At 47.0% G+C, this 23,553-nt stretch overlaps 1 protein-coding gene and 1 long non-coding RNA gene across 8 annotated transcripts in view; one reads left to right on the forward strand and one right to left on the reverse strand.

The window, feature by feature from the left end:
• Positions 1 to 23,553, forward strand: part of LOC138754984 (disks large homolog 4) — a 264,622-nt gene that overhangs the window by 208,073 nt on the left and 32,996 nt on the right. For all 7 annotated transcript variants that reach the window (XM_069920090.1, XM_069920091.1, XM_069920092.1 and 4 more), the window contains 9 exons: positions 9,851 to 9,904; positions 10,338 to 10,388; positions 10,819 to 10,943; positions 12,889 to 13,058; positions 14,583 to 14,719; positions 18,853 to 18,997; positions 19,775 to 19,913; positions 21,399 to 21,555; positions 22,941 to 23,043. In XM_069920090.1, the coding sequence (XP_069776191.1) occupies positions 9,851 to 9,904; positions 10,338 to 10,388; positions 10,819 to 10,943; positions 12,889 to 13,058; positions 14,583 to 14,719; positions 18,853 to 18,997; positions 19,775 to 19,913; positions 21,399 to 21,555; positions 22,941 to 23,043 (1,081 nt within the window). The remainder of the gene's footprint in view (positions 1 to 9,850; positions 9,905 to 10,337; positions 10,389 to 10,818; positions 10,944 to 12,888; positions 13,059 to 14,582; positions 14,720 to 18,852; positions 18,998 to 19,774; positions 19,914 to 21,398; positions 21,556 to 22,940; positions 23,044 to 23,553) is intronic.
• On the reverse strand, positions 17,568 to 20,057 carry LOC138754989 (uncharacterized). Its single transcript, XR_011351975.1, has 2 exons — positions 19,819 to 20,057; positions 17,568 to 17,795 (listed from the first exon to the last, which is right to left on the reverse strand). It is a non-coding gene; the product is annotated as an uncharacterized lncRNA (long non-coding RNA).

Here is a 23,553-nt window from a genome sequence, read left to right on the forward strand (position 1 = left end):
GTTGGATAATAACAATGTAAGCCGATTATATGATCGAAGCTTTATATCACATTAACTCCAGCACAGCAGGAGGAATGAGAAGACTTTGTTTCTTCTGCTTCTCTTGAATAATTAAAAGAGAAGCTTTAAACAGCTGAAGTAAAAATATTCAAGGGTATTATCTCTTAAAGGGGCCACTCAATTGCAGATCTGATTTTCTGCAGTGTACACACTTCCTTTTTCCTTGAGAGAGGGTCGGGGTGATCAAGTCTCCATGTGGTCTCCAGTGTGCCCCAGTAAACCCCTCTGCTCTTCCAACACCTCGACTCCTTTCTTCCCTCCTCCCCCCAACACAATTTTAGAAAGTCCTTGCTCTCAAATCCCCCTCCAGCCTCCCTCTCTTGCTCACACCAGTCCCGGCTTCCCTCTGCTCCCAGTTTAACCCTGCACTACCTGTCCCTTTCATCACATGGACATTCCATGGAGGAGACCATGGACTGCTTGTTGACACTGCAGGAGGGATTATGGCAGCTGATTTATGCTCAGTAAGATTCCACAAGCAGCATTGAGTCTTTCACAAAGTCAATAAATGATATTTACTGTCATATACATGAGTACAGATGCACTGAAATCTGGATGAACTCTGGATTATTCGGGAGGCAGAAAAGGTGAAAGACAAGCTATAGGGAGACAGTCAAATCAAAAAGGCAAAAGGTAAGAGGCAAGTAACTGGGTAACTGTTAGGAGAGGGAAGGGGAATAGGCAGTCTGTGCAGAGTACTTCTGGCTGTTCCCCTCAACAATAAATATACTGTTTTGGATACTATTGAGGGCAGGGAAACAATTTACCTGGGACAAGCTGTAGTGGGCAGATCTCTGGCACTGTCTGGCCCTTTGGCTAAAAACGGAAGGGGTTAGAAGATGAGAGCTACAGTGACTGGGGTTTTGATCATTAGGCAAATAGATAGGAGGTTTAAGACTCCCAGATGGTATGTTGCCTCCCAGAAGCCAGGGTCAGGGACAACTCTGATCTAGTCCACAAATTCTTAAGTGGGAGTGGGACGAGCCAGATGTCGTGGTCTACATTGGTATCGATGACATAGATAGGAATAGGACTGAGGTCCTGGAGAGGGAATATCAGGAGTTAGGAAGGAAGCTGAGAAGCAGAACCTCAAGGGTGGTAATCTCAGGATTGTTGCCTGTGCAACATGCCAGTGAGGGTAAGAATAGGAAATTGTGGCAGATGAATGCATGGCTGAAGAGTTCATGCAGGGGGCAGGGGTTCAGATTTGTGGATCATTGAGATCTATTCTGGGGAAGGTATGACCTGTACAAAAAGGATAGGCTACACCTGAACTGGAGAGGGACCAATATCCTGTTGGATGAAGTTAATTTAGCAGGGGGACGGGAACCAGAATGTGAAGGCAGAAAATAGAGCTAAAGGTGGAAAGTATATACAATGAGTTGAGGGCTTGTTAGGAAAGACAAGCAGGTGAGGCAGGGTTTCAAATGTGTCTTTTTTAATGCAAGGAGTATAAGGAATAAAGAAGATGAACTTAGAGCATGGATCAGTAGGTGGAATTACGATGTTGTGGTCGTTGCAGAGACATGGATGATGCAACAATAGATTTGACTGATGCAGGTACTGGCATTTAAATGCTTTGAAAGAGATAAGGATTGGTTGGGGGGATGATGGGGGTGGGTAAAAGAAGAGGGTGGGTAGCATTACTCGTCAGGGATAGTATCACAGCAGAAAAGGAGGATGCTGCAGAGGGAGTATCTACTGAGTCAGTGTGAGTGGAAGTCAGAAATAGGAAGAGAGCAGTCTATAAGCCTCCAAATAGCCCTCGGGACACCAAGGAACAGATTAGCAGGCAGATTTTGGAATGGAGCAGAAATTATAGGGTTGTTGTAATGGAAGACTTCAACTTCCCTAATATTGACTAGCACCTCCTTACTGCAAGAGGGAAAGATGCGGCAGAATTTGTCAGGGGTGTCCAAGAAGGATTCCTGACACAATATGTGGACCAGCTGACTAGAGGAGAGGCCATACTAGATCCATTACTAGGTAATGAACCTGGTCAGGTGACAGACCTCTCAGAGGGGGAGCATTTCGGTGAGAGTGACTACAACTCCCTAAGCTTTAGCATAGCTATGGATAAGGATAAAAGCAGACAAAATGGTAAGGTGTTTAATTGGGGAAGGGATAATTACCATGGGATGAGATGGGATCTAGGAAGAGTAAATTGGGAACAGATGTTCTCAAGAGAAAGAATAATGTGGAGGATGTTTAGGGACCACGTGTGGGGTTCTGGAATTGGTTTGTCCCACTGAGACAGGGACAAGTTGGGAGGAACAGGGAACTGTTGTTTACAAAATGGGTGTGGCAGCAAATTAAGAGGAAGAAGGAATCATGCATTAGATTTAGGAAGCAAAAAAACAGCTCATGAGAATGATCTTGCAGCCAGAAAGGAACTGAAGATTTTGGAGAACTAAAAAAGGGCTTGAGAAGCCCTTGACAAGTAGAATTAAGGAAACCCCTAAGGCGTTCTATGCTTGCGTGAAGAGCAAAAGGATGACGAGTGAAGGTAGGCCTCTTAAGGGTAAAGGAGGCAACATATGCCTGAAGGCAGATGAGGTTGGGAAGGTTCTAAATAAATACTTTGCATCAGTATACACGAGAGGAAAGGACCCTAGTCAAGGTGAGGTCAGAATAGAACAAGCTTATGTGCTGGACCATGTTGCGATTAAGAAAAAGGAAGTTCTGGATCTTCTTAAAAACAGTAGAATTGATGTCCCCAACACCGGACAAAGTATACCCGAGGTTGCAACGGAAAAAGATGGCTGGGCAATCTTTGGCCACAGGGGTGGTGCTGTAGAATTGAAGAATGGCGAATGTTGTCCACTTGTTTAAAAAATAGTAATTGGGAGAATCCAGGGAATTATAAACTAGTGAGTCTTACATCAGTGGGAAAGCTATTGAAGAGAATTCTTAAGGATAGAATTTACAATCATTTAGAGAAGTATAATCTTCTCAGAGATAGTCAGCATGGATTTGTGCAGGGAAGGTCATGCCTCACAAGCCTATTTGAGTTTTCTGAGGAAGCAACAAAATAAATTGATGAGGGTAGATGTAGTGAACAAGGATTTTAGTTAAGTATTTTGTACATAAAAGTATTCAGTGACGAGTGGAGTTTCACAGGGATCTGTTCTGGGACCCCTGCTCTTTGTGATTTTTATAAATGACCCGGATGAAGAAGTAGAGATGTGGGATGTGGGCCAGTAAGTTGTCAGATGAAAATAAGGTTGGATAGTGTTGAAGCCTATCATAGGTTACAACAGGTTATAGGCAGGATTCAGAGTTGGGCAGAAAAGCGGCAGATGGAGCTCAGTCCGGGTAAGTGTGGGGTGATGCATTTTGGTCGGTCAAACTTGAAGGCAGAGCGGATCGTTAATGGTAGGATACCTAACTGTGTGGAAGAACAGAGGGTCCTTGGGAGACTCTTAAGGTCCCCACCCTGATTGATAGAACAGTTAAGAAGGCCTATAGTATGCTGGGCTTCATCAATCAGGGATTGAGTTCAGCGTCATATAGACCAATATCATTACTTAACACAGATTATAAGATAATAGCTAAACTATTAGCAAACAGATTAGCAGAGTATGTACCGAAAATGGTAAATCTACACCAAACTGGATTTATTAAAAAAAGACGCACAACAGACAATATTTGTAAATTTATTAACTTAATTCATGCAGTAGAAGGAAATAAAGCACCTACAGTAGCAGTTGCTTTAGATGCAGAGAAGGCCTTTGACAGAGTAGAATGGATTTATTCAAAGTATTGCAAAAATTCAGTTTACCAGAGAAGTATATTAATTGGATTAAAGCATTAGATAAGGGGCCATTGGCGAAAGTGACAGTAAATGGATATATATCAAAGCAATTTAATTTAAGCAGATCAACAAGGCAGGGATGCCCACTATCACCCTTATTGTTCATGTTAGCTATAGAACCACTAGCAGAATTGATAAGAACAGAAAATAATATAAAAGGGATAAAAATAAAAGACAAGGAATATAAAATCAGTTTATTTGCGGACGATGTTATGGTATACTTAACAGAAGCAGAACTATCAATAAAAGAATTATATAAGAAATTGAAGGAATATGGAGAAGTGTCGGGTTACAAGATTAATATAAATAAAAGTGAAGCAATGTCAATGAATAATGCGGATTTCTCAAAATTTAAGAAGGAATCATCATTCAGATGGCAAATGCAAGCAATAAGATACCTAGGTATACAAATAAATAAAAATCTCGGCCATCTATATAAACTCAATTATTATCCACTAATGAAAAAATTACAGGGCGATTTAGAGCATTGGAAAGATTTACCACTAACACTAATAGGAAGGATAAACTGTATTAAAATAAACATTTTCCCAAGGATATTATACCTATTTCAGGCATTGCCAATACACTTGTCAGAGAAATTCTTCAAGGAGTTAAAGAAAATAATAAGGAAATTTTTATGGAAAGGGGGGAAACCGAGGATAGCACTAGATAAATTAACAGAATGGTATAAACAAGGAGGCTTACAACTGCCAAACTTAAAAAATTATTATAGAGCCGCACAATTAAGATACCTATCAGATTTTTATCAAACAAGGGAAAAGCCAGATTGGACTAGATTAGAACTAGATAAAATAGGGGAAAAGATACCTGAACACATATTATATAAATGGGATGAAAAATTGGTACAACGTAGGAGTTCTCCAGTATTACATCATCTGCTCAATATTTGGAAGAAGATTCATGTAGAAAGGAATAAAACAAATTACCAATTACCAAAACTAATAATGACGCAAAATCAGTTACTCCCTTTTACAATAGATAACCTTTCCTTTAGAGAATGGGAGAAAAAAGGGATCAAAAGAATAGAAAATTGTTTTTCAGGAAATAGATTATTATCCTTTGAACAAATGAAGGATAAATATAATATAACTCAAGATACAGTGTTGGCATATTACCAATTGAGATCCTACTTGAAGGACAAATTAGGAAGTAGTCTGAGGTTACCAGAGGGAAGTAACTTTGAATATGTGATTACAGATACAATGACAATGAAAAGATTTATAACAAATATGTATATTAAACTGCAAGAAAAGGAGAATGAGGAAACAAATGGTAAAACTAAACAAAAATGGGAACAAGATTTAAATATAAAGACAAAAAAGGAAACATGGGAGAAGTTATGCTCTGGAACGATGAGAAATACAATAAATACGAGGTTACGTATGATACAATATAACTGGATACACAGGCTATACATTACACCTCAAAAGTTAAATAAATGGGACCCAACAGTATCTGACTGATGTTTTCGATGTAAAAAAGAAATGGGAACAACAATTCATGCAATCTGGACATGTGAGAAAGTAGAAAAATTTTGGGAAGATCTAAACCAGATATTAAGTAAAATTACAGAAAACAATATTCCAAAAAATCCAGAGATCTTCCTACTAAGTAACATAAAAAACAAAGAATTTGGACTTGATTTGGATGGTGCACAAAAAAGATTTGTTAAGATAGCTCTAGCCGTAGCAAAAAAATGTATTATGTCAACCTGGAAATTGGAAGATAATTTGAGAATACAACAATGGTATGTAGAAATGAATAAATGTATTCCATTAGAAAAAATAACATATAATTTAAGAAATAATATTGAAATATTTGAAGAAATATGGGAGCCATACATGAAACACAATAGAGAAAACCTACCGGGGACATCTACCACCTAAATTAACGAAAGGAGAAGGAAATGAAAAGAATTGACTCAGTGGAATTTCTTGTTTATTTTTATTGAATAACAACATTGTTTGACTCGTTTAATGTGTCTTAGATTTTGTACTTTAAATGAATGGGGAGGAGGTAGGGAGGGTGGGATGGGAGGAGGGAGGGGGGGGAGAAAATGACACTGTATATATTTGAAAAGGAAAAGGTATGTATCTTGGTCAGTGTGGTTTATGGTGTGAAAAATAAAAAATTTAAAAAGAAATCAGGGATTGAGTTCAGGAGTCATGAGGTAATGTTGCAGCTCTGTAAAACTCTGGTGAGACCACACTTAGAATATTGTGTTCAGTTCTGGTTACAGAAAGATTGTGGAAGCTATGGAGAAGGTCCAGAGGAAATTTACCAGTAAGTTACCTGAATTGGAAAATATTTCTCATGAGGCAAGGTTAACAGAGCTTGGTCTTTTCTCTTTGGATCGAAGAAAGATGAGAGGTGACTTAATAGATTATGAGAGGCATAGATATGGTGGACAGCAAACCTTTTTCCCAGACTGGAAGGAACAAACACCAGAGGACGTTTGTACAAAGTGAAGGGAGGATGAAATCAGGGAGACATCGGGGGCAAGTTTTTTTTAACACAGAAGGTTGTGGGGGCCTGGAATGCATTGCCAGGGGTGGTAGTGGAGGCTGGAACATTAGGGGCATTTAAGAGACTCGTAGTCAGGCACATGGATGAAAAATAAATAGAGGGGTTATAAGATAGGTAGGGTCTATTTTATTGTTTGGTTGGTATATATGGGTTGGCACAACTTTGTGCACTCTATGTCTGACTTGCTAACATGCTAACAACAATGGAAAGATAATTAATACACATGATGTGAAACAAAGCATAATGAGTGTAAAAGGGAGAGGTTAAAAAATAAATAATCATCATTATTTTCCATTAGTGCAAAAAATGTTGGATCAGCTGGTTCATCTGAAGGTGGCAACTCTCGTGGTGTATAGCTCATTCAGTACTGTCCTTTTTTTTTGCTTTTTGGTGGTAAATCAATACTGCCCCTTTATTATTCTTGATCCAAACATTAAGTTTACAATTCAACCTAGTCACACAAAACATGTTGCGAATTAAAAGCCAGGGCCCCCACCATTGTCTTTGTGCATTCTCCAATCGCGATAGTTGGGGAAGTTTCAAGACCTCATCCAGAGATTTTCAGAAGACAGGTCTAACATATTTATGAAAAACAAATCAACAAGACCACAGTATAAAACAATACTCCACATCAGGAGAGGGTAAGATCCACGTTGATTGAAGTCGTGCCAATTGAATCTTCCTCCGATCAATCTGCTAAAGTCTCTTGAACTTCTTGAAAGTGAGGCCGAAGCTCCCAGGCCTTCGAGACGTCACCAAAAAGTCATCAACAACCAACCGCTGAATTAATCAGTGATGAACGGGCAGTGGAGTCACCAATGTTAAACTTTGAATAAACAAATTAAGTGAAAGATAGTCGTTCTACAGCGGAGTAAATCCACCCTGGCAATCAGCCAACTAATTGCTTGAACTGCATAGTTAGAGGCAGCAGAGCTTGACTTACAACCAGCAGACCACTGTACAAGTCGTCTGCCCAAGTACTCCCACACCACACACACAAAACCTCCTTTTGTTTTCAAATCCCATTTCTGCTGTTCGAATCATTCACCTATGGTGAAAATCACGTCTTCTGCACCACCTCTCCCATTGTGTGACCCTCCCTCAGTACTGCCCCTCATACAGTGTGGGGCTCCCTCAGTACTGCTCCTCCCACAGTGCAGCACTCCCTCAGTACTGTCCCTCCCACAGTGCACTGTTCCATCACACTGCCCTTCCCACAGCATGGTGCTCCTTCATACTGCCCTTCCACAGTGGGGGGGGGGGCTCCCTCAGCTCTGCCCCTCCTTTCCTCCCTGACAGCTCACCCACTCCCCCACAGCACAATTTTCCTTTGGCATTGCTTTCTCTGTCATCGGCCTCAAGGCTGGCTTGTCAATGCTAGGCTCATGACTCTCTGGAGAAGAACTTTATTCCTCAATGATCTGACTGAGACAAGTGCATTCCTCACTGTCACCTAGTTTTAACGATGTCCTGATTTATTTTGAGTGTCTGCGATCTGTGCACCCCAACCTCCTGAAAATTGACACATAACCGAGAATCAGAAGGAAGCGAGATAATTGGGTAACAACACCGCAGCAGACTTGTGTTCTAATGACATGCAGAGTAATGTAAAAGCAAAAGTAAATCAAGTCACTGTTTAAAGTTTCCCTGAACAGTTGGAGACATTTTGAAACCACGTCTGCTTTCTGATACACTAATTATTGCTTCATTCTGGCTGGTTCACAGATAAGTTGAGGTCTCAGTGCCCTGATATCTCAGGACAAGGAGTGTTAGTGTGAATCCATTTGCCAGGTTGCTGTCAATCTTACATCAGTACATAATAAATAGGAGCAGGAGTGGGCCATCCAGCACATCAAGCCTGCTCCGTCATTCAATGAGATCATGACTGATCTAATGATAGACTCATCTCCACCTATCTGCCTTTTCCCCATATCTCTTAATTCCCCTACCATGTAAAAATCTATCCAACCTTGTCTTAATTATACTCACATGATGTCACCTCCACTGCTTCAACGGGTAGCAAATTCCACAGGTTCACCACCCTCTGGGAAAAGCAGTTCTTCCTTATCTCCATCTTAAATCTTCTACCCTGAATCTTGAGGTTATGTCCCCTAGTTCTGGTTTCCGCACAAATGGAAACAACTTACCTACCTCAATCTTTCATAATTTTCACTCTCATTCTAAATTCCAGTGAGTACAGTACCAGACGACTCAATCTCTGCTCATAGGCCAACCATTTCATCTCTGGAATCAACATGGTGAACCTCCTCTGCACCACCTCCAAAGTCAGTACATCCACCCTCAAGTAAGGAGACTAGAACTGCACGCAGAACTCCAGATGCAGTCTCAAATCTTGCATTGCTTGCACCTGTCTCCCTGTGTCTTGGAGCAAATGCGAACACTTGAAGTATGTTGCAGAATGTACTGCTACTCAAAGTCCACCCTCACATCTCACACTCCCTTGCCCTGGATTGCTTCCTTCGGCACTCCCAGATCTCCCTCTTCATGCTATTTTTAAGAGCAGGATCGTTCTTCCTTGTATCCAGCCGCTGAAATTTTGCCCCAAAATGTCTGCTCTCCCATACGTGAGTGTTGGAGCTTTCCTGCAATGCCTCTTCATTTATAACAAACCTTTCTGAAGTTCTCCACTGACTGCTTGTGCTATGGGATGTACTGAAGAGTTGAGAACTGTAAGTCTCTCACTTTTACTGTAAATTTCACTCTCTTTTACTGTGAGTTAGGACTGCTCCGAATTTGATCCACCAAGCAAAATGTGGGATGCTCTTCCCACTAAATTGCCAGGAAATTTGTTAACCCTTGGAATAACAGTTCCCATTAATCGCCCTCTTTGGCACCTTCCCCTGCAGAGCAGGAATTTCCACACCTGCACCCATACCTTCTCCCTTACTACCATTTGGGGCCCCAAACAGTCCTTCCAACTGAAGAAACACTTCAAAGCTCCTGTTGTGGCTTTCTCTACATCACAGAGAGTGGACACAGAATAGGAGACACCTGTAATAGGAGAAGCAAAACTTAATTTTCCATCTGGGCACTCTCCAACCAGATGGCATTAATATTGATTTCTCTGATTTCTGCTAGCCTACTCTTATTTTCCCTCCTTTCCCCTTTCCTCTCTCTTCTTTCCTCCAGTTCTCAACCCCCTTCCCTCCCATTCACAGAGCTTTCCCCCCCCCCCTCCCTCTGCTTGCCAGAGTGCCCTCCCTGCCTTATCTACCTATTATCTCCTGCCTTGTGGGACTGTGCTCCTCCCTCTGCCCGCAGCCCTCCATTTTGTTTGGGTGGCTGCCTACATTTTGTTCATACCTTGATGAAGGGGCTGAAGCCCAAAACGTTGGTTACGTACTGTTTGACCTGAGTTTCTCCAGCAATGTGTTTTTACCCTCTCTATTTCTGCCCTTTCTGTTCCAGGCCAACTCTCCTCCAGTGATAGTGAACACGGATACCCTGGATGCACCACCCTATGTAAGTATCCATTGTTTCCGAGGCTTGGTTGGGTTTTCATGTGTTTAGGGTAGACTGGGTTGGGATGAGACAAGATAGGAGAAGTTGAGTTGGGCCCGATGGGGTTGAGACAAGACAGGCTGGGTCAGGTCGAGGCTGGTTGGGTTGACTGGTCCATCCAGTTGTTGGGATTGGAATGGCCCAGGTTGGACCTGCTTGCTTTCTGTTTGTCTTGCTTGGCTAGGATTGAGACTGATAGCATTTGGCTCAGTTTGAGAATCGAGACTGTGGTCGACATATTGACCTGAGAGATAAGGGTGGAACACCTACCTCATGGCCAATGGCATTGCCTGCAGATCACCTGCCATTTTAGAAGCTCAACAAAGCTGAAAACCTCACGATGTTTCACTTAAACCTTGAGTGAGAGGATAATACAATGTTTCTTATGCGACAGATCAACGGTACAGATGGAGAGATCGAGTATGAAGAAATCACACTGGAGAGAGTAAGTAATAAAAAAAATCATTTGGCTGTTGCTATGTTGTCTGGCTGGGGGCATCTCAGGAAGGTGATGGTGGCTGAAATATACTCTGGTGGGTTGACTGTGTCCTGTGCAATGTACACTGGCTTGCCCCAGACCCAAATACCGACCTCTCCTTCATCCCCTTCCTCACCACCCAAACACTCTGATCTTGCACACACACATACACACAATTTTTACCTTGACACACAACCTGTCTCATTCCCATTGCCAGCCAGTCACCTCACCCTCTTAATCACAACATGTCCCATGAGCAGATACCAATTCCTCGGGAAGTACATACCCTGAACCCCTGCCCTCCTGAGTCAGGAAGTCCAGAGCCGCCATTGAGCAGGGTGGTCCTAACTCCCCTCTCACGTAATTCCACGGTATCTGTGTTCTGCCTTTTCCCCAGGGGAACTCTGGTCTCGGATTCAGCATCGCAGGTGGAACGGACAACCCACACATTGGAGATGACCCCAGCATCTTCATCACCAAAATAATCCCTGGCGGGGCAGCAGCCCAGGATGGCAGGCTAAGGTACATGGGGGAATGGGCACAGCTGTGTCTCTGGCCCAGGTCATGTTGCAATACAGTGAGTTGCAGTCATTAGCTGCAGAGAGGAATGCAATTCGGTCTCCTGTGTGAATCCACAGAATAATTATATACATGCATGGATGAGTGTACAATTTATTCTGTGTCTAACTTGTGCTTGGGGTGTGTGTGATGGGGCAGCATGAAGAAAGCTTCACTCTGTGCCTGACCTTGTGAGCGTGTGATGGGACAGTGTAGGAGGAGCTTCACTCTGTGCCTGGCCCTGGGAGTGTGCGATTGGACGATATAGAGCAGGGGTGGCCAAACCGGCTCGCGAGCCACACGAGGCTCTCTGACATGTAATGTGCATCTCGCGGGAAGGGTAGCTATTGCCAGTGGGGAGGGCAGGTGTCAGCATCAGGGAGGGTGGCTGTCACCAGTGGGGAATGTGGATGTCAGTGGGTCGACAGCTGACTGTCAACAGCCTGCCCGCGGCTAGGCGCCTGAAGGCTGCTAGCCGCCTTGCTGCTTTCAGGTGCCTGGGGGAACGTTTGGTGTGTAGACTTCATTAGAAATAAATCTGCAAAATTGCTCCCTTTGAAACGGCTTCTTCGCTATCTGCAGTGTATCAGCATTTTGCAAATCGATGATTTGCAAGACAAGGATTGGAAAATACTTTCCCCAACAAAACTACCAGGGGTGGGCAACCTCCCGTGCCAGCCGCCCCAGCCCCATAGTCCCGCATCGGGGGGCTGTCAAGCAGCGGGGAGTTGGGTCACCGGGCAGCAGGGAGGGGGGCTGTCAGGTGCGGGGAGTTGGGTCACTGGCTGATTGTCATCAGCTTGCCCCCTGCTAGGCACCTGAAAGCTGCTAGCCACTTTCAGGCTGATGCTTTCAGGTGCCTAGGGGAGCACTCAGAAGCGGAGAATATACCTCCCCGAGGTGGGTTGAGTAAGTACACCTCAGGGACGGATTCTCCACTTTCAAGTGGCCTCCCAACAGCCGACCGGGTATTTTAGGCAGGTTTACATTCGGGTATTATGGCCACCTGAAAGGGGCTGTTAACGATAGTGTTAGTGTGTGTGGCTGGCGATCACATGATTGCTACGGTTCTCAAACATCTTAAGTTTATGATTTGCGTCTCTTATGTTAAGCAAGTTTGGCCACTCCTGGTATAGAGGGAACTTCACCCTGTGTCTGACCCCGGGAGTGTGTGATGGGAAGGTGCGGAGGGAGGTTTACTCTGTGTCTGACCCCAGGTGTGTGTGATAGGACTGTGCAGAGGGAGCTTCACTCTATGTCTGACCCTAGGAGTGTGTGATGGGACGGTGTGGAGGAAATTTCGCTCTGTGTCTGATCCTTGGAGTACGTGATGGGACAATGTATGCAGGACTCTCTCTGTGTGGAGGGGACTCATCCCCTGACAGTGGATGTGACCCATACCTGCTAGTGGGTGGGATCCTTCCCCTGCTGGTGGTTAGAATCCTTCCCCTGCTGGTGGGTTGGACACTTCCCCTTCTGGTGAGTGAGACCCTTCCCCTGCTGGTGGATGGGGCCCTTCCCCTGCTGGCGGATGGGACCCTTCCCCTGCCAGCGGGTGGTACGCTACCCCTGCCAGTGGGTGGGACCATTGCCCTGGCAGCTGACGGGGCTCTTGCCCTGTCTGCAGGTGGGACCCATCCCCTGCCAGTGGGTGGGACTCTCGCCCTGCCAATGGGTGGGACTCTCGCCCTGCCAATGGATGGGACTCTCGCCCTGCCAATGGGTGGGACCCTTCTGCTGTTAGTGGGTGGGACCTTCACCTGCTGGTGAATGAGACCTTTGCCCTGGCAGCAGGTGGGACCCTTGCCCTGCCGGCAGGTGGGACAATTATCCTGCTGAAGGGTGGTACCCTTGCCCCTCCAGCGGGTGGGACTGCACCTCTAATCGACTGTGTTGTTTGGCCGTGCAGGGTAAACGACAGCATTCTATTTGTGAACGATGTGGATGTGAGGGAGGTGACCCACAGCACCGCAGTGGAAGCACTAAAGGATGCGGGCTCCATCGTCCGTCTCTACGTCATGCGGCGGAAGCCAACAGCAGAGAAGATCATGGAGATTAAACTCATCAAAGGGCCAAAAGGTAACTGCAGGTGCTGGGCCAGTCCAGGTCATGGCTCCCTGTGGCTTTGAACACCTTCCTCTAATTCATGTCCCAGGGACTCCTCACTCTTAAATTACTTGGCCTGAATCTCACCAGTTCCATGTGGGATGGACCTTCAAACTTTCACCCTGGGATTCCACACCAGAAACTCAGCCCAGGACTTATTGAGGCAGCAGCAGGGGATGCTGAGTAAGGAGGGAGCTCTGAAGGAGCTCGAAAGGCGGAGGGGGTGTGAAGGAGGAGGGGGCGCTGAGGGAGGTGGTGGCACTGTGGGAGTAGGGGGCACTGAGGGAGAAGGGGACACTGAGGGTGGTGGTATGCTTAGTGAGGTGGGGCAATGAGGGAGATGGTGGGACGAGGGTCCTGCTGAGGGACAAGGGAACACTGAGGGAGATGGGGCACTGGGTAAGAGGGGCCCCTTAAGGGGATGTGGAGGGGGAAGTGGGAGCACTGAGGGAATTGGGGCCGCTGAGGGACGTTGAGGAAGGAGGGATCACAGAGGGAGGAGGGGGCATTGAGGGTTGACCACCACTTTTAAAAGGAGGACCAGGTTTGAAGGGCTGAATGGCTGACTTCCCCATGCAGACCGTGTTTCGAGCAATTTCAGAACGAGGGGTTCCTGGGACATGGTGTCATCCAAGATCCCGAAAGATGCAGTGTGGGAACAGGTCCGTTAGCAGCAACCATCAACCACCCATTTCTGCTGATTCCATTTTATTCTCATTAGCTCCCTCCACTCTCTGCCTCTTGTGGCCAAATACCACAGCTCAGTACATCCTTCTGTAATGGGAGGAAACCAGAGCATCTGGGATGAATTCCAAATGATCACAGGGAGAACCTTCAAACTCCATACTGGCAACACCAAAGTCGGTCTCTGGCACTGAAATGCTTAAGATGTTCAAGTCTTTCCAGACAATTAACAAGCCAATTGTCCTCTTTGCTCCATGCTCGTATTTCTCCCCTATCAAACTCCTCCCATCATACTCTACCTTCCTCATCAATTCCTGTCTCCAGATTTTTCTTAAACCAGTGGTTCTCATCCTTTTTTTTGTCCACATGTACTACCTGAAGTATTCCCTTACTAACCACAGAACACTTTCTGTGGCAAAGGATGAAGTTGAGAAAAAGGTTGAAACCTATCCTGCTCCTCATCCCAAGCCCTGTCTCTGGAACAGAATTCCACACTCCCCTGGTTATCAGAGGTTTCTCTGGAACGTCCATTTGGATTTACCAGGGACCAGTCCAGTTTCTACTGTGATTTCTGCATCTGCCTTTAAGTCCTTGTCCAAAGTGGACCTTTACCCTTGCCTTTTCTAAAGAAGAGCTCGGGGATCTGGGATCATTCCCCTCACTCTGCTTCTCAAGCAAAGAAGTCACAGATGTTAACCACAGCCAAACCCTTTCCCTTGGTGAGGGTTGGAGGGAATGTTGCAACACACCGGGTGACTGTGGTCCAACATAACCAGCTCACTACAGGTTTTCATGGCCTGTTTTGCACCACAGGGCTTGGATTCAGTATTGCTGGGGGAATCGGGAACCAGCACATTCCCGGAGACAACAGCATCTATGTCACAAAGATCATCGAGGGAGGAGCAGCGCATAAGGATGGCCGTCTACAGATAGGAGACAAGATCCTGGCGGTGAGTCCTGGGCCACTTGCCACAGAACACCCCAACATAACTTCGTGAGACCTCCATTCTTCCTCTGACCCAATAGAATTAGAATTTATTATCATAAACATGTCACGAAATTCATTGTTTTGCGGCAGGATTACATAAAAAAGTCCTATAAATTACATATCAAAAATAAATAAATAGTGCAAGAAAATAGGAGAAAGTGAGGAGGTCTGTGGTTCATTGTCCATTCAGAAATCTGATGGCAGAGAGGAAGAACCACTGGGTGCTCGCCTTCAGGCTCCTGTACCTCCTTCCCAATGGCAGCAGTGTCTCCTCTACATCGGAGAGAATGGACGCAGACTGTGAGATCGCTTTGTTAAGCACCTTGGCTCTGTCTGCTGCAATAGCTTGGATCTCCCAGTGGCCGCCCATTTCAATTTCCATTCCATTCCCTCGCCAACATGATCTCATGCACTGCCAGTCTGAGACCACCCATAAACTAGTGGAACAACACCTCAACTTCTGACTGGGCACCCTCCAACTGGATGGCATTAACATCAACTTCTCTGGCTTTTGTTAACCACCGTCCCCACCCCCACCCCCTTGCTTCCTCCATTCCATGTCTCCTTTCACACAGACATGATAAATTCTACCTAGTCCCTTATCATATCCAGTTAACACCTTTTGTTGGTCTGGATTCCTCCCTCATTGTTTGAATTCTGAGACTTTCCGATCTATCCTGTTCTGCCTTCTCTGATTTTTCCTTGAAGAAGGGCTCAGGGCCGAAACATCAACAATATATCTTTAGGCTTTTTCATAGTCAGCCTCCGCATGTAGGCCGGCTTAAAAGCCGAATGGATAGTTATTTCTTACCTACTCCACAGCCTGCTCTAATGTTCCTTTTCAGCCTGGAGGCAGCTGGGGTGTTGATGCGGCTTTCAGGAGACGTGGCTACTGGTGCCTTGACGTCATACATACATTTATTTCACCGGGCTGATTTAGCCTTCAGGGCTGCTCGTCGGCACCAGCGGTTCAATGTACAGCAGAGCAATGGCCGTCTACCCTACCTATAATCCTCCACGCAGCTGGAACCATTCTGGGAAACACAGAGCAGATCCAGCTGTGTGGGGGATTATGGGTAGTGAAGTCAGCCATTGCTTGGCATGTATGTATGGATTTCAGGATTTGAGTTACAGGGAAAGATTAAACATGTTAGGTCTTTATTCCTTGGAGCGAAGAAGAATGAGGGGAGATTTGATAGAGGTTTACAAGATTTTGAGCGGTAGAGACAGAGTGGATGCGAATAGCTTTTTCCACTTAGATTGGGAGAGATAAATACAAGAGATCATAGTTTTAAGCAGAAGGAGGAAAGGTTTAGGGGGAATGTTCTTCACTCAGAGTGGTGGGAGTGTGGAATGAGTGTCTGATGTGGTGAATGCGAGCTCGAACGTGTGTTTTAAGAATAAATTGGATAGGTACATGGATGGGTGAGACCTGGAGGGTTATGGAATGGGAGCAGGTCAGTAGGACTAGGGAGATGATGGTCGACACCGACCAGAGGGGCCAAATGACCTGTTTTCTGTGCTGTAGTGTTCTATGGATCTTATAGAAACATATAAAATTATGAAATGTATAGATAAGGTAGAGGTAGGTAAGTTGTTTCCATTAGTGGGGGAGACTAGAACTAGGGGGCATGGCCTCAAATTTAAGGGTAGTAGTTTTAGGACAGAGATTAGGAGGAACTACTTCTTCTAGAGGGTGGTGAATCTATGGAATCTGCTGCCCAGTGGAGATAACCTCAGTAAATATATTTAAGACTAGATTGGATAGATTCCATAGGGGAATTAAGGGATATAGGGAAAAGGGAAGTAGGTGGAGATGAGCCTATCATCAGATAATCCATGATCTCATTGAATGGGAGAGCAAGCACAATGGGTCGGATTGTCTACTCCTGCTCCTATTTCTTATGTCTTATTTCCGATCTCCTGTTCATTCCAGCATTCTACCATTGGCAGCCAGGGTCCAACCTCTGGAATTCCCTCCTCAAAAACTTCTCCGCCCTTGCTCCTTAAACCAGCCCTCTGAAATCCTGCTGCAGGGTATTGACCCAAAATATCAACCATTCCTTTACCACCACCCCCCCCCCCCCCCCCAGATGCTGCTCAGCATCTTGTTGTTTTGCTCCCATCTTGACCACCTTCTACCGGAGCACAGTTGTGTGTCTGGTCTGGCTGCATCATTGCTGTAAAGTATTGGACTGGAAGTCAATACAGAAGATCATCAAAATGGCCAAAAAGATCACTGGGGTCTCCCTTTCCTTTAATGAGCAATAGCGTGGCTCTCCCAGTGGCTACCCATTTCAATTCCCCATCCCATTCCCTTGCTGACTTGTATGTTCACGGTCTCATTCACTGCCAGAGTGAAAGCACCTGCAAATTGGAGGAACAACACCTAATCTTCCATCTGGACTCTCTTCAACCAGATGGCATTAACGTCGATTTCTCTGGTTTCCATTAGCACCCGCCCCCACCCCCCCACCAAATCTTGAAGGAGGGCTTAGGCCTATGGACCTTTACCTCCTATGGATGCTGCAAGACCGGCTGAGCTCCTCTAGTGTTTCTATGTGTTGACTATAATCCCAGCATCTGCAGACTTTTATGTTTCACTCTGTTGAGAATATTTACTGGATCGTGCCCTGAGTAGAGCTCAAAGAATTATTGACAGGCCTTTCTATTCATCAGATAGTATCTATAACATACTACCATCAAGAGGGAGGTACAGGAGCATTTATGACCGCCAGGCTGGGGAATAGTTTCTGCCCACAGCTTGTGAGATTGATGAACAGTATCCTGTAACGGAGTAAATCATCCCAAAATATTTATATATTTATTTGAAATAACATCTTTATGTACTGTGCGAGCACCATGGTCCAGAGAAATGCTGTGTCGCTGGGTTGTACAGTCAGAAGATAATAATCTTGAACTTGATTGCAGCATCTACTATTTCCATAGACTCCCACTGTTCCATTATTTCCTTTGCCAGGTTTTAATGACGTTCCTGTGCAGCATCGTGGGACATTGCTGAACATTACTGGTTCCGTCTTAATGGGAAAATATAGAAACTCAAAAGACTGCAGTTACAGGAATCTTGAGCAAACAATGCTGGAGGAACCCAGCAGGTCAGGCAGCATCCATGGATAGAAATGGGCAGCCACCACCATTCAGGGGCCCAAACAGCCCTTCCAAGTGAAGCAACACTTCATTTGTGTATCTGCAGGAGTCATCTACTGCATCTGGTGCTTCTGTTGTGGTCTCCTCTACATCGGAGATACTGGGCGCAGACAGGGACATCGCTTTGCTGATCAACTTCGCTTTACCTGCATCAGTGACAGGCCAACTATTTCAATTCTGTGCCCCACTCCCATGCTGGCACGTTTGTCCATGGTCTCATGTACCATCAAACCAATACCACCCATAATTTGAAGAGCAACACCTAATATTCCGTCTGGTCACTCTCTAACTAGATGGCATTAACATCAACTTCTCTGGTTTCTGCTAGCACTCCCTGTTCTCCCTCTTTCCCATCTGTCTCCTTTCTTCCAGCTCTCCTCCCTCTTCCCTCTCCATTCACAGAGCCATCCCCACTCCCAGTGCCCTCCCTCCCTTATCCACCTATTACCTCCTGCCTGTGGGCCTGGGCTCCTCTCCCACCCCTCCCTTCCAGCATTTCGTTCGGGTGCCTGTCTATATTTTGTTCATACCTTTGATGAAAGGGCTCAACTCCAAAACATTGGTTATGTATCTTTATCTTTTCTAACAAAGACACTATTTGACCTGCTGAGTTTCTCCAGCATTATGTTTTTACTTCAATCGCGGTGTCTACGGACTATCGTGTTTTACTCTCCTACAGCATTTATTGAACCGTGACCTGAAACATTGACTGACCATCTCTCTCTATGGATGCTGACTGACCCACCCCACCAGTTCCAACAGCACCCTCCAGTGGGTTCAGCCAGGGATTGCAGTATGACAAACGTCTGTTTACATTGAATGTGCAATGGGATTTCAAACCTCAAAATAACGAGTAGGAAAACATCCCCAAGCCTTCAGGGATGCTTCCAGAACTCTTGCCGACATTTCACATCCTCTCTTTCTCAGGTGAACAATGTGGGGCTGGAAGATGTAATGCACGAGGATGCAGTAACTGCTTTGAAGAACACATCAGACATTGTGTACCTCAAGATAGCCAAACCCACCAGTCTCTACATCAATGACACCTACGCCCCTCCTGATATCACCACCTGTAAGTAGGGAGACAGAGGAATGCCTCTTGCTTTGCAGATGTTCTTGGTTATTCCTTTCCTTAGACAGGATCCCAAACCCCTGTCATCCCCTTGATGTGGTGAACAGATACCCAAATGGATAATAAAATCAATGATTCACAGGGCAGTTCAGTGCACACAGTGTTTCGCAGAACAGTATATAGAGAGTATAACCCTCTGTCTAGCCCATTCCATCCCATGCCCTGCGAGAGGGAGATGGAATGGTGGGGAGGGAACTTCGCTCTGTATTTGACCCTGGGAGTGTTTGATGGGACAGTGTTGGAGGGAGTTTCACTCTGTGTCTGACCCCGGGAGTGTGTGATGGGACGGTGTGGAGGGAGTTTCACTCTGTGTCTGACCCCGGGAGTGTATGATGGGACGGTGTAGAGGGAGATTCACTCTGTGTCTGACCCCGGAAGTGTGTGATGGGACGGTGGGGAGGGAGCTTCTCTCTGTATTTGACCCTGGGAGTGTTTGATGGGACGGTGTGGAGGGGGCTTCACTCTGTGTCTGACCCCGGGAATGTGTGATGGAGCAATATATCAAATCCAAACCGTCGTTGATGCAACTACTCGTTTCCGAATTGGAGTAAGGTGTCTGATCATTTGTTGCTGCATTACACCAACACAGTAATGCACAGTCTATGAGTTTCTATGACTAATTCTGTGAAATCAAGACCTTATGGTGAAGGGCTGCTGCAATTCTCCTTCCTCCCCTTCTTCTCTAACAGTTTCTCTCTCACTCTCTCTGTGCTCAAGCCTACTCACAGCCCCTGGACACTGAACTTGGACACTCCAACTACCTGGGCACGGACTATTCGCAGACGTTCACCCCCTCATCTCCGCGCCGCTACTCGCCAGTGCCCAAAGGACTGATGGGAGAAGACGATATCCCAAGGTGAGTGACCCTCCTTTCCTGGGTGTGAAAACTGGTTGGTCTCCTCGCCAGGGTTGTCCTTCCACGTGTGTGTCCATCAAGAGTCGGGGTTCTCACTGAGGTGATCATCGCCAGTGTCTGAGACTGTGGTTACCCCACCGTGACCTCCCCTTTCCCTCCCACACACTGTTACACCCTCCCCCACACCTCAGAGTGTCTATCCGTCAACAACCAAAGTTCTCACTGAGGCACTTCCTGCGATCATGGCTGGAGTCTGGGACCATAGATATCCCACTGTGACCACCCCCTCCCCCTCCCACAAAGGATCTGTGACACCCTGTTCCCAACACCGTGGCTCCACACATAGTAATCCACCCATCCCACCTCCCCCACCATCAACCCAACCATGATAGGACAGACCCTAGGACACCAACCCCCTCATCTCCCACCATGATGACCCACATAGTGTCTGTGACACCCCTTGCCCCCTTCAACACCTTGACCACCTCCACTATACCCCCACAGACTCTGTAACACCCCCTCCCCTTCACTGTGACCTCCCTCCTCTACCCCCTCACAGTATCTGTGACATCCCATTCCCAAAATTGAGACCCCCACCACCCACCCCAAAGTGTCTGTGACACCCACTCCTGACCCCACACTGTGACACAGAGGCACTGCCTGCGATCATCGCTGGGGTCTGAGACCATGGTTACCCCTATTGTGACCCCACTCAACCCCCCCTCCCACACACACACACACACACACACACACACACACACTCACACACACACACAGAGTGTCTGAGAAAGCCCTCACCCACACAGGAACACCACCCTCCCTCCAACCGTGACAGGGCAGAGTCTGGGATCCCTCTTTGCACCTAACACATCATGAAACCCCCTCCACCCCCTGATGGTGTCTATGACACCCCTTCCCCCTACCATGACCCCACCCCACACCCCCAACAGTATCTGTCACATCCCCTCCACACAGTGTCTGTGACACACCCCCTCCCCAACCATTGGCACCAAATTGTCTGTGACCCTATCCCACTCCCCACCAATGACTGTCTCATCCCCTCCCCTGCACTGTGACCCCCTTTCCACACCCCCAAACACAGTCACAATCTATGATCCCTTCCCATCGTGACCCCCATATAATACCCCCAACAGTGTCTGTCACATCTCCTCTGCTCCCTTTCCAATCTCCCCAATTCACACACACACAAACACAGGGTCTGTGACCAACCCCACACATAGAGTCCGTGATTTCCCCCTGCCCCAGTGGGAATCTCGCTATCTCAGGGATGAGATTAAGATTAACGGGAGGTTGGGGAACACGCAGAAGAGTGGAAGGTGATGGGGTACTAGAGGGAGGCTAGTACAGGCAGAGGGGCCAAAGGGCCTGTAACGTGACTCAATCGGCTGAGCTCCCTCCACTGCCCTTGCAAGAGGTGGTTCGCCTCCTCCTGCAGTAATGCTGCTTCCCTATCTCTTCCCACAGGGAGCCACGGAGAGTGATGATCCACCGCGGTTCCACTGGACTCGGCTTCAACATCGTAGGTGGAGAGGACGGGGAAGGAATCTTCATCTCCTTCATCTTGGCCGGCGGCCCGGCGGACCTGAGCGGAGAGCTCAGGAAGGGTGACCAAATCCTCTCGGTAACGTGTGCTCAGACATAGCTGACTCCATTTGCAGGGTCAGGCCTTCATTTGTTGTCTGGAAGGAACAGTCACACAATGCAGTCAGGGAGTTCCATTGTAAATGCCAGGGGTGTGTAGTGGACCAAAGGGAGGTTAAAGAGACAGGGAGGTGTGTCGTGGACAGAGAGGTTTAAAGAGATAAGGTATGTAGGGGAACAGAGGGCATGCAAAATCTGGGCGGGGTGTAGGGACTGGAGTTGGTTACAGAGACAGGGAGGGGTGTAGGGGACTGGAGGGGGTTACAGAGACAGGGAGGGGGTGTAGAGACCAGAGAGGTTTACAGAGACAAGAAGGGGTGTCGTGGACCGGAGGGGGTTACAGAGACAGGGAGGGGTGTAGGGGACTGGAGGGGGTTACAGAGACAGGGAGGGGTGTAGGGACCAGAGGGTGTTACAGAGACAAGAAGGGGTGTCAAGGACTGGAGGGGATTACAGAGACAGGGAGGGGTGTAGGGGACCGGAGGGGATTACAGAGATGGGGAGGGGTATAGAGGACCTGAGTAGGGTTACAGAGACAGGGAGGGGTGTAGGGGACTGGACGGGGTTACAGAGACAGGGAGGGGTGTAGGGACCAGAGGGGATTATAGAGACAAGAAGGGTTGTCGGGGACTGGAGGGGGTTACAGAGACAGGGAGGAGTGTAGGGGACTGAAGGGCGTTACAGAGACAGGGAAGGGTATAGGGAACTGGAGGGGGTTACAGAGACAGGGAGGGGTGTAGGGGACCGGAGGGGGTTACAGAGATGCAGGGATGTAGGGCACTGGAGGGGGTTACAGAGATGCAGGGGTGTAGGGGACCAAAGGTAGGATACAGAGGTGGGGAGGGGTATAGAGGACCTGAGTAGGGTTACAGAGACAGGGAGAAGTGTAGGGGATCAGAGGGGGTTACAGAGATAGGGAGAGGTGTAGAGGTTCATAGGGGGGTAACAGAGACAGGGAGCAGTATTGGGGTTTGGAGGAGTTACAGAGACAGGGAGGGATGGATGTCAGATCTGGAAGCAGAGGGTTACATGGTTGGGTGTCGAAGGCATGCAAGGAAGGGGCTGATGGGGTTTACAGGGGCAGGAAATGCTTATGAATGCGGCTACCTTTAGACCATTTACAGAATGCAGTTTTTAGCACAGGCTACAACTGCTCACAAGCTCCATTCCCAAGAGGGAGATGAGAGCAGGACACCGTCACCTGCAGCTTTCCCTCTCAGTCCCACCAAGAGGGCAGGTTGTAGCACTGCTGAGGAGGGTGGAGGGAGCTTGGAATGAGGGGCTGAGTGGCCTCCTGAGTTGCTGCTGGATGGAGGTTGGGGTTGAGATGTCTGTCTGCTGAGCCAGGCTCCTTGTCCCCGGCAGGTGAATGGCGTGGATCTGCGGGACGCCACCCACGAGCAGGCTGCTGCCGCATTGAAGAACGCAGGGCAGACTGTCACCATCATCGCTCAGTACAAGCCAGAAGGTAGGGGCAAGGGTGGGGTTGTGAGGGAGCTCCACACTAAGGGAGGGGCAGAAGGTAGGGGCGAGGGTGGGGTTGAGAGGGGCAGTGCAAGGACCTTCACCTCATGGGAGGTGAGATGAGGCAGTTAAACGCTATGAGAGGCGTGATGAGTGTTTACCTGACTCTGGTGATGAATATTCATATGAGACCATAAGACATAGGACCAGAAATAGGCCATTCAGCCCATTGAGTCTGCCATGCCATTTAATCATGAGCTGATCTCCCTCTCAGCCCCACTGCCCGTCCTTCTCCCCATAGCCTTTATACCCCAACTAATCAAGAACCTATCAATCTCTGCCTTAAGTACACCCAAATTCCACAGTTTCACCACTCTCTGTCTGAAGAAATTCCTGCGTATCTCTGTTCTAAGTGGATGCCCTTCATTCCTGAAGTTGTGCCCTCTTCTAGACTCTCTCACCATGGACAACAACCTTTCTATATCTACTCTGTCCACGCCTTTCAACGTTCAAA

Source organism: Narcine bancroftii, chromosome 2 (genome assembly GCF_036971445.1).
Source record: "Narcine bancroftii isolate sNarBan1 chromosome 2, sNarBan1.hap1, whole genome shotgun sequence".
Lineage (NCBI taxonomy): Eukaryota > Metazoa > Chordata > Chondrichthyes > Torpediniformes > Narcinidae > Narcine > Narcine bancroftii.